The sequence below is a fragment of the Mytilus galloprovincialis genome, chromosome 14 (genome assembly GCF_965363235.1).
Source record: "Mytilus galloprovincialis chromosome 14, xbMytGall1.hap1.1, whole genome shotgun sequence".
Taxonomy (NCBI): Eukaryota; Metazoa; Mollusca; class Bivalvia; order Mytilida; family Mytilidae; genus Mytilus; species Mytilus galloprovincialis.
Window position 1 is genome coordinate 33,742,247 of NC_134851.1, and position 18,290 is coordinate 33,760,536.

The 18,290-nt window shown below is 31.3% G+C and overlaps 1 protein-coding gene across 1 annotated transcript in view; it reads right to left on the minus strand.

Annotated features, from left to right (window-relative positions):
• Nucleotides 1-1,133: 1,133 nt before the first annotated feature.
• The window catches only part of LOC143059445 (uncharacterized), a 39,479-nt gene continuing 22,322 nt past the window's right edge, over nucleotides 1,134-18,290 (minus strand). The window contains exons 6-12 of the mRNA XM_076232943.1: nucleotides 12,059-12,388; nucleotides 8,864-8,974; nucleotides 7,848-7,869; nucleotides 6,774-6,805; nucleotides 5,533-5,673; nucleotides 3,811-3,878; nucleotides 1,134-2,214 (exon numbers count right to left, since the gene is read on the minus strand). Coding sequence (XP_076089058.1) covers nucleotides 2,047-2,214; nucleotides 3,811-3,878; nucleotides 5,533-5,673; nucleotides 6,774-6,805; nucleotides 7,848-7,869; nucleotides 8,864-8,974; nucleotides 12,059-12,388 — 872 coding nt within the window. The 3' untranslated portion in view covers nucleotides 1,134-2,046. The remainder of the gene's footprint in view (nucleotides 2,215-3,810; nucleotides 3,879-5,532; nucleotides 5,674-6,773; nucleotides 6,806-7,847; nucleotides 7,870-8,863; nucleotides 8,975-12,058; nucleotides 12,389-18,290) is intronic.

Genomic DNA, 18,290 nt, shown 5'->3' on the forward strand with positions numbered 1-18,290 from the left:
TCGGACCCGTGATATCACGGGTGTTTCTAGTTATATATAATTTGTATCTAACAAGAAATATTTAAGATAATCGCTATTCATAATTATCCAAGTGTACTTACATAAGCAACAGCACATGGTGGATTTCGTGGAGCAAAATATGATTATCCCTCTTGCCGGAATCGATTTTAGTGGGGGTCGTGATGCTTAGTCTGTAGTTTTCTATGTTGTGTTTTGTATACTTGTGTTTGTCTTTTGATATTTATTAGTTTTTTTTGCCATTATGTACGTCAGTTTATTCAAGTTTTTACTCATGAGTTTAAATATGTTTGCATACATGTAGTAAGGTTGTATTTTGATAAAATAAAAACTTTTGTAATATAAAAAAAAAGATGCAGTATGATTGTCCACAAGAGACCAAAATGACACAGACATTAACAACTATAGGTCACCGTACGGCCTGCAACAATGAACAAAGCCCATACCACACAGTCAGCTATAAAAAGCCCCGATAAGACAATGTAAAACAATTCAAATGAGAAAACTAACGGCCTTATTTATAAAAAAAAACAAAACGAAAAACAAATATGTAACACATAAACAAACGACAACCACTGAATTACAGGCTCCTGACTTGGGACAGGCACATACATAAAACATGTGGTGGGGTTAAACATGTTAGCGGGATCCCAACTCTCCCCATACCTGGGACAGTGGTATAACAGTACAACATAAGAACGAACTATAAAAATCAGTTGAAAAAGGCTTAACTCATCAGATGGACAAAAATACACGTGGACGTGGCCGGGTACTTATAACACGGTTATTAATAGTTTTTCTATTGTGTGACTGTCAAGATGAAGGTTAGATACTAAAAACAATGTCTACCTTTTATAAATCTATGGCCGGTCGACTCTCAATTGTTTGCCGAGGAAACTGGGTACAGAATTAGAGTAAAACGTCATTATTCACAATTGGAAGTAATACTAAAGAATCCGCAAAACACACATTGATTGTTTGCTAAATTTGATATCTCTTTGAAAAATAATGCTCTATATTTGCATAATAAAAGTATTCATACTAAGATTTGTTATTATATATTTATTAAGTCATGTGAGATTTATAATTCCAAGTCTACAATTCTCATGTTTCTCACGTACAGGTTGTAACTGTCAACCTGGAATCGAGAAATTGTAAGGTCGAAAGTATAAGAAATAATAAAATGGGCATGAAACATATTGAAATAGAAATCCCTACAAGTCGTTCTTATATTCATTATGCAACAGAAGCTGCAAATAAACTATGATGAAAAAAAACCAACAAAAATGATAACTCCTAGGCAAATTCAAATTTATGTATATTTACTAACTTCTACATTATTTGAACATTGTTTGATAGTTCTCTCATTCTCAATCATACTGGTACATCTTCTTATTTCATATAATAGGTAAATGTGACCATTATTGGAAATGATCATGAAACTTTGTAGACTAACATCACAAGCATACAACACAAATGACCCAAAACGTCAAATAAACATATAAACAATGACGTCTACAAAAAATCCTGCCAACTCTTCACACACTTGCTTCTCTGACAAGCACACTCGTACTAGAGTTAATCATAATTTTTGTAACATTCTAATCAAGCTATCAAATTTACATTTGTAATGAAATTTCGTTTATTGAAAATATATATTTTTTCATTGTTACCTTCCTATCAGACGATTTGTAACAGACACACAAACAGCAGTATTTCAATAATTTTTTTTTAAAGTAAAAACAGAAATCTACTGGTTAGCCATGGTGATTCCCAGCTTCAATATGTTTCAAATACAAAAGTTCGACTGGTTAAACCCAGTTGGCAATGTAACATTTTTACATATATGTATTTGACTTTCCACAGACTTTAAATAACTCAAAATGTACAGCATGATAATAAGTAAATTATAAAAAAAATAAATAAAAAAAAATGTTTCCTTTTCTGTTTAACGATTAATAGGTCTTTACACATGTTTACACAAGTATGTAAACTGGGGAAAAAGGCCTCAATGCATGTTAAATTCACTCAGTCATCGTCACTTTCACTGCTGGACGATGGTAAAGGCTCTGCTCTTGATAAATGATCAATATCGGAATAAATTGTTCTCTCATCATTTCCATGTATGATGCAATGACGTGGTGAACGCTCGACATCAAACATTACTTCAGCGTAGTTCAAGTTTATTTCGTTTATCTGTAAAAACAAGATTAATTATTAACGACAAATTCAGGTATTTTCAGAAAACTTTATCATAGTGGCCATTATTACTGAGGGGGGGGGGGACCCGCAAAACACAAAAAGAGCCATAGATTTTAAAAAGGAACACTGTAATTCCTAGTCAATACAAATCGGAGTCGAACACCTCTTGCCCTGATCAGGTTTGGATCTCGGAACCGAATGCAGAAAAAATAGTTGGAAATGTAGGTGCATTATAGAAAAGGTAATTGGAAATAGCGATAATTCATAGATGTAAAGTTTTGCAATTATAGCATTATCTTGGTCGTTACTTTTAAGTTGAAATGATCCCTTCGTATTTTTTATGGACGCCATCACGAGTTGGTTAACCGTTACGGAATATCCGTTTCACAGATGCTACGACGAATGGGACTTACCGAATAAGACTATTACTCGGTTTGTGATAACATTAGCAACACGACGGGTGCCACATATGAAGCAGGATCTGCTACCCTTCTGGAGCAGCTGAGATCACACCCAATTTTTGATGGGGCTCATTTCGCTTAGTCTTTACTTTTATATTTTGTGTCTTGTGTACTATTGTTTGTCTGTTTGTCGTTTTTTTAAGACATGGCGTTGATAGTTTATTTTCGATGTATGAGTTTTAATGTCCCTCTGTCATCTTTCGCCCCTCTTTAAATGAAAATAATATTGACTGCATATATGTCTAATCATGTGTTGCAAGCCGACTGTATTTGTAATTTTGTTTAAAAGAGGGATGAAAGATACCAAAGGGACAGTCAAAATGCATGATTACTTTATTAGTTGTTATTGGCTTTGAACTAGCTCTCAGTTACTCCTAGATCTGTACTATAAAGTGTCTTTTTGTTGTTGACATGTACAATAAACCCTCTGTTGTACCCCTTTTTTTGACATTTTTACTCTTTGAGTATGTTTGTTTTGTTCATGCATCGTTGACAATGTAATGGAATTTGATGCGACTGTCATACAAGTGAGAGGTTTAGCTAGCTATAAAACCAGGTTCAATCCACCATTTTCTACATTAGAAAATGCCTGTACCAAGTCAGGAATATGACAGTTGTTATCCATTCGTTTGATGTGTTTGGACTTTTGATTTTGCCTTTTGATTTTTGATTTTCCTTTTTGAATTTTCCTGGGAGTTCAGTATTTTTGTGTTTTTACTTTTTGTTAGATGTTTTTCTAGTTGTCTGTATCTGAAGAGTTATCTGAGCCTGTAAATCAGTGGTTGTCGTTTGTTGCAGGGTTAAATCTTTGTTTTTGTTCATTTTGTTAACATTAATTAGGACGTTAGTTTTCTCGATTGAATTGTTTAACATATGTGATTTCGGGGCTTATTGTTGCTGATTATGCGGTATTGGCTTTTTTCCTTGTTGAAGGCTTTACGATGAAATAAAGCTGTTAATAGCTGTGTAAATTGGTCTGTGAATAGTTGTCTCATTGGCAATCATACCACATTCTCTTTTTTATATGTACACTGATTTTGAATTTTTATAATACAAAATTATATTAGGTGCGTTTTTTGTATATTTGTTGTAAATTGGCGGAATATCATTCATTATCGATAATTCTTACTTGTGCATGGGTATCTGGATATAATATATCCCTACGATTAGGTCCAGATTCTCTTGTTCTCTCTGTTGCTTAAGAAAAGATATAATATTCATTTTCTTGTGACATGTTGATAACTCGTATATAAGGATACATACGGTATATGTACAAACTTCCAATAAATACATTTCACCACTTACCTTTTCTTATTACACTTAACATATTTCCTTTTTTTCAAAATTGCCTCAGTCAAAATATCCAATTCGCAAAAAAAAGTAGTTAACTTTTTTACAGAAAGAGGCCTACAATTATGACTGTAGACATGTATCAAGCTTTTCTTTGTTTTCATATAGCTTTAAACTGTCTGTATATTGACATTCTTAGCTTCAATATTATGGTTCAGCAATTATGATGAGGATTAACATAGAAAAGTGCGTATGCCGTACGAAATTTTCAAAGTGTAACTGTCACATATTCAACATAAAACCAAGAACCGAAATCGAATAACAAAGATTGTGTAAATCCTATTCATAATTATTCATCAACGTACGTGCAATTTCAAATGCGCTTATCACAATTCCCAACTGGTGCATCTGCCGTTTCCCACTTAGCATAGCCATTCCCAATAGTACAGCGTTATTCATTATGTACTTCATACTTGCATGTTGGTTTTGAAATCTGTTTTTAAACCCTAAGCCATTCCATAGAGGCCATATACAATTGACAAAAAAAGCCAGATCAATCATACCTAACTGACCCACCGACATTTGACAACCAAAAACACAAGCAGTTCTAGACGATTGATATTGGAATTGAGTATTACTAACGGGGTTTGAACTCACCACCTCAGTGTTTGCATGCTAGTGATACTTAAAGATGCACGACTTAGACATCTCTTCCATCAAGGATACGAACTTTTAAGAGTTCATATACATGTACATACACGTATTATTCATTTGCTATACATTTATATACGTTATAACAAACAAAAAAGAAATATAAAAATGATTGCTATGAAGAGATTAATTTAAAACTCATATTGCATATTTTTTTTTAAATTACAAATTAAACGAAACATATTGAGATTTCCGTGAAAAATATTTTTACTTTCGCAAAGTTGTTAAAATGTATGCAACTGATTTCTATTTCAAATACAGTTGTTAAGTTATATATGTCTTCAGTTGATCATATTTTTATTGAGGACGTATGTTTAAAGTTGAGATAAAACAAAGCAAGATAATTATAGTATAAGTTATATGGTTTATAGTTTATACGAATCCAAAGAGGGTATACTGTAAATTGTAGAAAGAATGCATTACACATGGATTTGTTTAAAGTTAAAACCCAAGGAAATATAATAAAGTTAAAACGTTTATAGCCTTCTTTACCATTATTAGAAAGTAAAACCACCGAAGTACTGATCTCCGAGGAAAATTAAAAATGAAAAGTCATTAATCAAATTGCAAAATCAAAAGCTCTAACACATATATCGAATGGATTACAACTGTCATATTCCTGACTTGGTACAGGCATTTTCTTATGTAAAAAAATAGCGGACTGAACCTGGTATATAGCTAACTAAACTTCTCACTTGTAAAACAGTCGCATCAAATTCTATTATATTGGCTACGATGAGTGAACAAAACAAACATACATAATAGGTAAAAATGTCAAAAATAGGGATACAGCAGTCAACATTGTATTATAATCTTAGTCATTATAAAATATTTATAGTATGTATTATACCATTCAAACCTCCATATCTTTCATCGGCATGAATTTGGGAAGTCGAAACAAATTCATTTCGGGTAACTCTATTCTGTCGACGGAAATTGTTCATTTCTAGAAATGCAGGCGACTGGTACAATCGATTTTCAACTGAATCAGCTAATTACAAAGAAAAGAATAATTAATGATGATTGTGTATACAAGAAAATATATACCTGGTGAAAAGATGTGTCTCATTGTCAATCACAACATACATGTATCTCATTATTTTGTAATGGATATATAATTTTTATAAACCCTTCAGTAAATATATATCATTATAATATAAATATAGTTAATTTGGTGTCTTCAAAGGTTTTCTTTTCCAATGCATAAGTTTTTTTTTTGCAGTCGCTGTCTTTAATATGAAGGAAGAATAGCTTTCCATATTACATTAATAACCTCTGGTTTTTTTTAAATTAAAAGAAAACAAATAGAGGAAAAAGAAACTAAACAAGCATATTGATAGTGGATCTGTTTTTTCTGTAGTAGAATCATTACATATAAGTGTTTCTTTCACTGAATTGCTTTGTGTGATACATGATGTGAAAAACAATGAAAAAAAAAAACAGTACAAAGAATAAACTAGTCCTAATAAAAATAGGGATAAATCAGGTGTTCCTGATAAGATTTACACCAGATCGACCTTAACACTTGACAATCATAGTAACCTGACTGTTTCGAATAAAAATAAACCTCTAACGAACAGCCTCTGATGAAAACACGCGAAAAGAGGAACGAGTTTCTTGCTTTGAAAAGTGGAACGTAGCAGTGTTTGAAAATGAGCCAAATTTAACTAAATGCAGGTATATGTATCTGAGTACAAATCATATGTCCATTTTCAGCACGACGTATACCATATTTACAAGTCAATGAAAGAATTCGACTGTCTAATGGTGACAAAAGTGAAAACAATTATCAGAATTTAAAAGTGCATAACTCTATGAAGGTAATTGACTCATAGCTTGAATTCGAGTTCTGTTTGTGTGTTGTCTTTCTTAGCGTTGTGTATTATTTTAAAACATTAGGATGAGGAAAAACTTAAGTTAAATAGCGGAAACAAAATTGGGACAGAAGGAACGACAGCCGGTTGACGATAACAATGAATGCCCCCACAGCCGACGGCAGGGGCATACGAAACCAAATTTGTAAGTTTAATAATATAACTGAATAAGTGTGCTATGGAAGACATACTTAAAGAATGCCACTAAATATTTTACCTTGATCCTCTTCTTCAATAACTTCATTCTGGCTGGATAGATGAAAAAGGTGAATAAAAAATTACATTACTCTCAAAAATGTAAAATCAAACGGTATATTGGGTAAGATTATAAAACCTAGAAACAGCATCACATTACAGAAAACAGGGATTAACTTACCGATGTTCCTTAGAGAAAAAGTAAATTAACAAAAATACCGAACTCTGAGGAAAATTCTAAACGGAAACTCTGTAATTTAACGGCAAAATCAAAAGTTTAAACACATCAAATGAATGAAAAAACACTGTTTATATTCCTGACTTGGTACAGGCATTTTTTTATGTAAAAAATAGTGGATTAGATCTGGTTTGATAGCTAAAACATCTCACACGTATGCCAGTTGCATACAATTGAATTCAGATCCATGCAGATGCTCCTCATTTTAATGAAGTTGTTTTTATGATGCGCGTGAAATCTAACGGCAATTTGATAAGATTGTGAATCAGTTTTCTTTTTTTTTGTTCATTTTGTCTTACAAAACGGAAACATTATTATAAATCAGTGTATTTGGAAATGCTTCTTTAAGGCATAATCAAGTACTTTTTTGCCTAGAAGCTTTGACAAATGCAATTATAGAAATGGCTTATGTTTACCGTTGGAATTGTTTAACATTTTGAAGATTTAAAACATTTTTGTCTCTTTCCGATGTTGAAAATAATGAACTTAATGTTAAAAAAAAGTTTTCTCAATTGCATTGTTTCATGTTTTTAAATCGGCCTTTTATAGTCGACCATACGGTATTGGGTTTTCTCACTGTTGAGACCGGAGGGTTGACTATTTTTGCTTATATCCACTTCATTTGAACTTTAGTTGAATCTTGTCTAATTGGCAACCAAACCACTATCTCCTATTTTAAATTGTTCTTTACAACTCAATTTAGTCTTTTAGCGTTTGGTTATTTTGTTTTCTCATAACAGCGATTAACTACGAGTGATTATCCATTATTAAATAGAGAGGCCAAGCTGATGTTGCATTTGATTTAAGCCACCATAAATGTTAGTTTTGATTAAATGTCACTTAATATAAAACTTATACCTTGCGTTGCGTTCTCTGTTGCCTAAAAAAAAATATTTCATCTTAACAGACAGACATAAATTACATATGGATTAATTTATTTTCGTTGCTAATCATTTTCACGGATTGAGGAAAAGTAGCATCAGTGGATATTTAATTTCGATCTTTTTGGAAAATTCTGCATACATTCCTGTCGAAAGTTTGTAATTCTTTGAACATTAAAATGTCATCTAGAATCGTACTACTGTATCCATGAAATCCACGAAAATTTGAAACCAACGAATGTTTATAAATCAACAGTATATCCATTTCAATATCATTATTGTTTTATAAGGCAATACGACACCATAAATATTCTGAAAAGGATCAATCTCAAAATCTCAAAGCCAAATATTCCAACATGCAAATATAACAAAAAGAAGTATTGCGATTACCGCAATGAAGCAGAATACATAACTATCAATTGTGTGATCCTGATGATATATGAGCTAATGTGTGATGTTTCATTAACAGTTCATCTATGATACTCAATAACAAGCGTTATGTTTACGTGGTTTTTGATCAGGTCGTATAATCTGTAATTTGACCGAATATATCATTGTCTCTATTTTGATATTTTTACTGTGTGTGAATTTACATTCAGGTTGATCTTGTCCTCAATCATTTGGATTTCAACCGACTCCATAAGTTTTTGGTTGTTTATACCTTGATTTGTCCTTTTGTTTGTATGATTTTGAGATTTGAACATCGGTAAACTACTAGAGTCTGTATATGCATATCTTTTGAGATAATTTGTGATTAAATATATGTATAATTTCCATTCCCTCATTTCATTGTCTTTGTGTTATCAAAAGTGATTTTCAATAATATGAAGACTTTCATTGACGTAATTGAGACAGGGCCTTTACGATAATAATGCCAAAACACTTTTAGAAAATTATTTCACTAACACAATTCTACGCTATATTTTAGTTGATCTATCTTTCAATGCTTTAATTCAAACTGTTAACACTAATAGAATAATTTTGATACAGTACCTTTTCTAATCCGCATTGTAACAACTGCTACTACAAGAAACACAAGTATGATAACAGCCAGAGGTATCACCCATTCTACATTGAAGATTTTAGCATCATGGTAGTCCAAATCTAAATGAAATGTAAAACACAGTCATTGTCATATTATTTCATGAAACAATCGTGAATCCTAAGTATAAACAAGAGTATGACAAAAGCACTTGATATACAATAATATTCAGTAACAATTTCATGCAATTCATTTAATTTTGTCAGAAGACGCTTAATGCTATTGGTTAATAAACTAGAGCAAATATCAGTTGCAAAAATAATTATAACATGTTTTACAGAATGCAGTATTTAACAGGGTGTAAGGCTTAAAAGGTAAATGAAATAACACTACAGATGAACCTTCGACATGTACATGGTATCCGTAGGTTTCATTTAAAAGTGAAACATCAGAAACAAACTTTTCGGTGTTACTTGACAAAAAAAGTGTCAACATTCATTCAAAAAGCATTATTCCATATTTAGATACACCGTTTTCCGAATTTTACGATTTTTGATGACATCATTCTGAATCGCTCACGTCCATTAAATGTAAAATCAATTTAAAATTGGATAAATAATAAGATCCTTGCTTTATAAATTGAAGGATGTTACAAAAAAGAATGAAATCATTGATAATCCATCATAATTATTTTAAAACCACCAATATTGTCGAAAAGGTAAAAAGATATAAAGGTAACTTTGATTTATTGGCCTAGTATAAACACAGTTGCAAAATGTTTAATTTCTGAAGGATGCGTATCATAATTTTATATGGCTACTTGAAAGGTTTGTATAAAATTCCAATATAGGGAACTTGATAAGAAATGCATACTCTAGTAGATTTGCTTACCAGGAACACATAAATCAATAGTATCTCATTATACTTTGAATGTTAAGAAGACACATTATCAATTAAATATATATTCATACATTTACAAAGAACCCATGAATTGCAAATTTGTATGTTCATTTCATTCAGACTGTAGAGGTCATTTCCATGCATGATTTAGAAAATGAAATAGTACAAGCAGCTTAAATTAAAGATACCAACTCGAAAACTTTTGTACCATACAAAACACCGCTTGTATCTTCATTCTATACTGGTATGACAACACGAAAGAGAGCTGTGATTAAAAACCACACACAACAAAAAAAGCCAAAGCGTACTTACTTTTAGTGCCAAACATGTTTCTTGTAGATATATCTACAGAAGTTCTTGTACCTAGGAAAAAGAAAAATTGCGATTTCCCTTAATCAGCAAATATTAACAGTATTAAATGCTGGTAAAGATAAACTGCACTATAGAATTTTTTTAGAACGATCCAGTAATTATTAAAAAAGACATATACCATCATTGTAATGCGCGAAAAGAAAACTGGCAAACACTGAAACTAAGTGTATAAAGTAGGTTTCATGAAAGATAAAGAATTTCTGCATCACTGTAATTGCACCTGTCGCTTGGTTCATTAGCACCCGCTGTCATAGAGATCATTATATGAAATGTAAGTCTTTGAAAACTGTTCTAGCCGGAATTGAACTTAATTCTCTGGTCCTACTCTAATTATAGCTACACAGAAATATAAGTTCACAATTGAAAACTCGAAATAATCCCATCATCTAGAAAAGCACAGACAGTTCAATATTCAGTTTTAAATGACATCATTATGAAAGACGTATTACGGTTATCATTATTTCTTTCTGTCTGAAAAGAGGACAACTCAAGAATTAGAAAATTTTGATTTGAACTGTGAATCCTATTTTTTTTATAATTTAAAACTATAGTGTATTTCTTTCACATCAACCTAGTATAAAGTAAAATGTAAGTATCTACTAAATCTGAAAACTTCTTGTTGGAAATCCGAGAAAAAGGACACTTATACAATCGCTGTCACTGATTTTTTTGTTTTTTTGTTTTCGAACCTCCTGTCATTTTTGCAGAAAAAAAAAGAAGTTAAAGTCATATGAAACGATTGCCTTTTGAAAATAATGTGTGTCCAATTCTTGAACCAATGCATGTATATTTCATAAACTCAGTCTTCTGAGTGCACGATTCTATCATTTTTACGCATTCATATCGTGTTATTGTTAAAAAAAATATTTCGCTCGGTTTGTTTTAACGTTAAAGTATGGCAGCTAATGTTTTGAGGCCGATCGATTTTCACCTTATTAAATACTCAACAAAAAGCATGGATTCATGCGTATTACGATACTGTATTTTTACGAGAAAGGTCACGCTGAGTTCACTGCATACGGAAAACATATGGGCGAATTTTTTATTGGAAGCAAACAATAAAAAAGTAAATTTCTTCTAAAGACTTAAGTTTTATAATAAAAACTAGCTACTAGCTTACATTGATAGCATTAAGCTAGCACATGTCTTGTTCTATGTTTCTTAATATACTTTTTTTTATATAAGTATAATATCACAGACAACACACAGGTGAACAAGCAGATGAAATTACAAAACAGTTTTATGATACCTTTCAGTTAATATTTTTTTTTTCATTTTCCTATTACCATTTATTATTTTTTTCCCTCAACATATAAATACTTTATTGTAAGACATTCAACCATGTTCGTCTTTATGTTTCATTAATTACTCGCCAAAATGTTATACTAAAAATAAATTAAGGACTGAACGTAAATATCCTTAAAATGTATGTTATATGAATTTAAGGCGCAATTACTACATAAGAAAGCCGCCTACCAAAACCAAAATTAAACAATAACAACAGTAATACTGAACATTTTTTTCCTGAATCAGTTCATCTACTTCAACCAGATTATTAGAAAAAAAAACCTCATTTGCGTAACCACTAGAATTTTTTATCGGCATACATTTTAAAGCTCAATTGCGCATGTGATCATCACAAAAAAGTGTCAGTCACTTAAAATTCACTTTTCAATAGTACAGACGCTTAATCCGAATGTGTGTTCGACTTTGTGTTGACAAAGCGTATTTTGACGAGTCAATACTATTGATTCTGTATTATTCTCTGCACTAACGTTATAATCTACCAATGATGTCACAAACGTGAAGTCAAACTCTAGATACGTTAGCTAACTCACATAAAGAATATGTTGTAAGATCTATAGCTTTCAGTGAATTTTTTTTTATCAATCTGTAGTCTTTTAGAAAATAGATGGTCAGTAGAGTATACTTACTTATTGTAACTATGTTGTATGAATGGACATGAACTGTTAATGAATCTATGTAATGACACTTGTATAGACCTTCGTCATCGGACAAAAAGTTCATTATCTGTAAATTGCATTCATTTATATCGTATCCACCATCAACTCTATATTTTGATTTGTTCAAATTTGGGTTCAATTCTGTTCCTTGTGTGTATGGTATAAATTTATCAGCAGTTGGTGACTTATTTGGGCCTATCCACTGACCATTGGTCTTGTTAAAGCAGGTGCAGTTCAAAATCAAGTTTTCTCCATGGTTAACATTCATGACCTGTACAGTAGTTTCACATTTCATTTGGCCTATATGGAATAAATGATGATATCTAAGATAAGAAATTAATATTTACACTAATGTATGTCATTTTGATGGCTTATCTTTGTGCAATTCTATACCGACTTGATTTTAATTTCTTTTGACGTAGAATTGATACAAATACAGCTCGTAGACAATGCAAAATAAAGGCAACAGTAGTATATATACCGAAAGTTCGAAAGTCATAAATCGATTGAGAGAAAACAAATCCGGATTACAATCTAAAGCTGAGGGAAACGCATCAACTTTAACATTGTTTAAAAGGAAAACAACGAAACAACAGAAATCCTGAAGTGAATCAAAAACAAAAATGAAAATGAACAATCACAGAAACGAACTAGAAGATTACAACTGCCATTTTCCTGGACATCTCTCCCGATTCTTTAATTTCATGATACATTTAGATTCTGTAACGTCACTGAATAAATAAAATGATGTGAAAACTGCATCTCATGAGGAAGAAGTTAACACTTAATCAGTTACCATATATCCTCACAATTCGATTGACCAAAACATTAGATATCAGAATTATCGTCAGATAAAATAGTTCACTGTTGTGATGTGGTATTTTAACTTAGTTTTGGTTCTCATGTTGGTTGATGCATGTATTAGCTCAACATGTTTAAAAACAACAAAAGAAAGTAGGAAATAACTTGACTTATCAAATCGGCTATGAAAATGAACGTAAAACCTAACTCAAAAACCTACATATGAAAGTAGATTAAAAGAAAAAAACAAAAGCGACAGGATTGACCATGTTTTGTGAGATCTCAACCCTCCATCTAGCCAATTTAGAATAAACAAACATATAACAATACGCACAGTAAAACGCAGTTCAAATGAAGTCTGAGTCCGTTGTCAGAATAGGTAAAAAAAAAAACTAAGTAAAATGACAATGCTACATAAATCAACAAAAGACTATCAGCTTGCTTACAACTGGTTTTAGAAAAAAATTGTTTCCATTACAAAAATCATATATTAAGTCAATCAATATTAATACCAAAATATGCCATCTTTATTGATTTGAAAACAGTATTGTAAATATATCCATTATGAGTAAGTATGTATAAAGGTTTGTTTAGTTTTTGGGTTGATTGTCGACATTTGTGTGCTTTGTATATAATATTACCATACAAGATCTAGATTGGATGTGAAATACCTCATCGAATAATATGTCTGCATGTTAATAAATGTTTACGAATGATGTTCTTGTATCGATGATAAAATATAGTAATGTTTTGACTACTTTGAGGAAATCGAAAATAGTTTTTCAGTAATAAAGAGATTTCTTTCTTTGTAATCATTAGTAATGTAGATTATGCCATTTTGTATATCCAAATATATACGTTTTATCATGACATTTCAGTTTTATCTTACACTGATGTAACAAAAGAAAATAAATAAAATGACAATAATGCATAAATAACAACAGACTACTAGCAGTTAACTGACATGCCAGCTTCAGACCTCAATTAAACTGATTGAAAGATTATGTCTTCATCATATGAATATCAGGCACAGTCCCTCCCGTTAGGGGTTTAGTATTATACTATCATAAAATATATGACAAGAACCAAAACCCGTGTCATGCCAACAACTGTTTTTTTTTTAAAATAAATGTGTTTAGTTCCGATGCAAAGACCCTATAAGTGAATCAATATTAAAGCCAAAATATGCAATCTTAACTGACCTGACAACAGTATCGTAACTATATCCCTTTTTAATAAGTCTGTTTAAAAGTTTTGTAAGCTTTTGAGGTGAAGACATTTTTGTGCTTTGTAAAGAATATTACAATAAAAGATTTGATGTGAAATACCTGAACGTATAAGATGTCTGCATGTTGAGTTATATTTATGAATTATTTCCTTATGCCGAGGATAAAATTTAATAAATGTTTTTTCATTACTGAATTAAAAAAAGAGTCCAAAGATCTTTTGTCAGCTTTTTCCCGTTTTACCCATTTCAAACAGTAGGTACGGAGTGAGTTGTGGATGATATTACGACACGCATTCCAATTAATAGTTGACGGGGGACGATATTTAGGTCCTTTACTGACGAATGATTTTAACTCTCGGTCGTGAACGATGTTAAGATCTCCTGTTATGACATCGGAAATGGGGCCATAATTGTATTAGGAATTACTGCAATTACATGACATGGGTGTATTTTCAATGATATTTACATCTTTACACAATTGGCTATAATTAAACACATATTTCCGGGTAGATTTCTTGTAAATATAACAAATAAGAGGGAGTTCAGTATTATGAAAATGGCCTGGAATTTCGTCTTTAACAGAATGGTCGTTAAAAATACCGGCAATATTTACAAAATCAAAACCTTTATTGACATACTTTATTTTAATAAAATGTTTTTTATGATCTTCAGGGCGATCAATTTTTGGAAACAGTTTAGAAGAACAATATGCCATTATCATTTGAACGATTTCATACTTAGGACTGTAATAGGTCTGTCAAACCAACATAATGGTTCAATGGTCTATTGGAAGCTTTATTTCCGTCAGCAAGTCACATTTGTATTATAAGCTCTAGAGCAGACAAATTCCACAAACATAATTACATAGCATAAATGTAAATATCAAAAACCCACCCTGTATAGATAAAGATACAACATGGAAACAATGCAATAAACTAAAGACGGAAAGTTGCTATTTGGCCTTTACAATAACGTCACTTTATGTTTATATAGTTGGCACTGTAGTATTTCTTGGTCCATATGGATATCTATAGCCTTTGTAGAATTTCTCACCAATTTAATAACCTGTCTACGGACGATCATTAGCAGTTAACACAAGTACTTTCATTAAAATATTCGGAAGTAATTTTAATAGCTATAATGAACGTTTATTTTTTCTGCAATCTTTATAAACTTCAGGCAACTAGTATTTAAGGCCTTCAATTATGCAGTGCATACAAAATGTATATAATGCTCATGTTAATCTGTATGTATTTTTCTACACCTGTCTCATTCTTTAACTTTGGAAAATATGTTAAAAAGACGCTTTATTTTAGTGTAATCACAGTATTCAAATACATTGACTTTTAAGGTAGTTCAGTGCTATACAAAATAAATGACAGAATTTGCTTATACTTTGCCAAAATGAAGATTTAACTATGCTTTTTTCAAGAAATGATAAAAACTATTTTTCAAGATACGAGTCGTTCAAAATTGCAAAAAATTGCCTTGATTGTTCATGAAAAAACACATTTTTGTGCATAAAAAGAAATCTTTTATACAGAATTTTGAAAGAGATATGAGCATGATAAGAAGATAGAATTAATAATATATTTTCAGAAAAACAAAAAAATCTGGTGTCAGCAAACTTTGCTACAAGTAAAAAATGGAAAATTCTATATGTGTCCAGTATACATTTTTTCTACTAAAAGAATTAATTTTTCAAATAAGCCATCTTATTTGAAAAATAATTTTAAAAGCACGATTTGGTATTTATTAAAACATTTTCGATAATGCAATGAATAACTCTTTATATAAATACACAGTGTTATCAATATATTGCAAATCTGTCTCCAATTTTGCAGATTTGGGCAAAGAACTAGACCGATTATTTACTGTGTTTGTACAATTCAAGATGACGGTATACCCTTGAACTACCTTGTAAGTAAGATAAACACAAGAGAGTAAAGAATAACGTGTCATCTATACAAAATGCCTGGCGAATATTTAGTTTTAAAACAATATTGCGTATACACGTGAGCTGTTATGTATTGACGATGATCAAGAATGTAGTGTAAACTGTTAAATTACTGTTTTGTTCCCTTACAGTACAAACTGAGAAATGCCATATTTATACTATACCTTTCGTTTCTGGGCACATTTCATTTTGATTCATGTCTATAATGAAACCTTGAAAATATGAAATTGATATTATCAAATATGTTATATACTAATAAGTACTAATTTTTTTTTATAAATCTCTCACCCTTATAGTCAATATGTATTACATTGGGGTAACTTAGCCAAAAAAATCATCATTGCTTTTGTAGCATATTCCGGCAGAATAGATTTGATTTTTGTCAAAGACAATTTTATTTGGAAAAATATAAACCCCCTTACACATGTGAAAAAGGATGGTAATCCACCATTTTCTACATAAAATAATCCCTGTACCAAGACAGGAATATAACAGTTTTCATTCATAAGATAAATAAAATAAAAGATAAAATACGAACTGCAAGGAAAATTCAAATCGGACAGTCTCTGATCAAATTAAAAAATCGAAATTTCAAACAAATATACTGAATAGAAAACAACTGTCATATTCCTGATTGTAGAACAAAAGACGATTTGTTTATCATCCGGTATTTTTTTTAAAGAGACAAGACAAAGGGGAGGAATTCACTTCTAAGTTATTCATCTGTCATGTTTAATGTTGAATTATCTCATGCTCTTGTACTCACATTTCTGATAAAAAGACATTTTAGATTTTGGTCATTTTTTAGTAACAACAAACAAAAGAACTTTGTCAATTGGACCTCATTTGATATAACAACATGTATAACTGCCCTTGATTAAAAAAAAATATTTTGTTCGCTATAGAGAATCCGTATATCGTCAGGTTATCGGAATTCCCTTGGTGACTAACTGTGCAACACTTATTGCGGACCTGTTTCTGCAAAGTTATGAGTTACAATTTATGATTAAAATCAGTAAAGACCCATCAAAACAACACCTGATTCATAAATTGAATAACACTTTGAGATATTAGGATAATATACTGGCAGTCAATGATAAAAGAGACGATTTTTCAGTTCCTATTGTTAAAATCCATTATTAGATGATGACGTTCACTTGTCATCATCTTATGGTGTTTATATATCTCAACTTGTTCGATTCGCTCGTGTATGTAACAATGTATTTGATTTCAACGAAAGAAATCTCTATATGACTGAAAAATTATTACACCAGAGTTATCGATATAACAAACTAGTCAAAACATTTACTAAATATCATCATCGGTACAAGGACATCATTCGTAAATATAAATCAACATGCAGACATATTAAACGTTTAGATATTTCGCATTCAATTTTTTTGGTTAATATTCTTTACAAAGCACAAAAATGTCGGCATTCACCTCAAAAACTAACCAAACATTTAAACAGACTTGTTTGTAAGGGATATAGTTACGATACTGTTGTCAGGTCATTAAGGATTGCATATTTTGATATTGATTCACTCATGAGGTCTTTGCATCAGATATGAACACATATATTCTATAACCGGTTGTTTGAATAATACGGGTTATGTTCTTCTCATATATTTTATGATGGTATGATACTTATATATTAACTATACTCATCTTGCAATCAGTTAAAATTTTGTCTAGAGCTGGCATGTCAGTAACTGCTAGTAGTTCGTTGTTAATTCATGTATCATTGTCATTTAACGAAGTTTCTTTTGTTACCTATTCTGACATCGGACTCGGGTTTTATTAACTAATTTTAATGCCCCACCTACGATAGTAGATGGGCCTTATGTTTTCTGGTCTGTGCATCCGTTCGTCCGTTCGTCCGTCTGTCCTGTTCCAAGTATTCGGTCAAGGTACTGGTAGTGATTGATGAGGTTGAAGTCCAATCAACTTGAAACTTAGTACACATGTTCCCTATAATATCATCTTTCTCATGCTAATGCCAAATTAGAGTTTTTACCCTAATTTTACGTTCCACTGAACATAGAAAATGATAGTGTGACTGGGGCATCCGTGTATTGAGGACACATTCCTGTTACTGTGTGTATTGCTATGTCTTTCTTTATGCTACATTGGTTAAAGATATAGGGTTAGGGTTGAGATTTCACAAAACATGTTAAACCCCTCCGCATTTTTGCGCCTGTCCAAAAGCAGCAGAC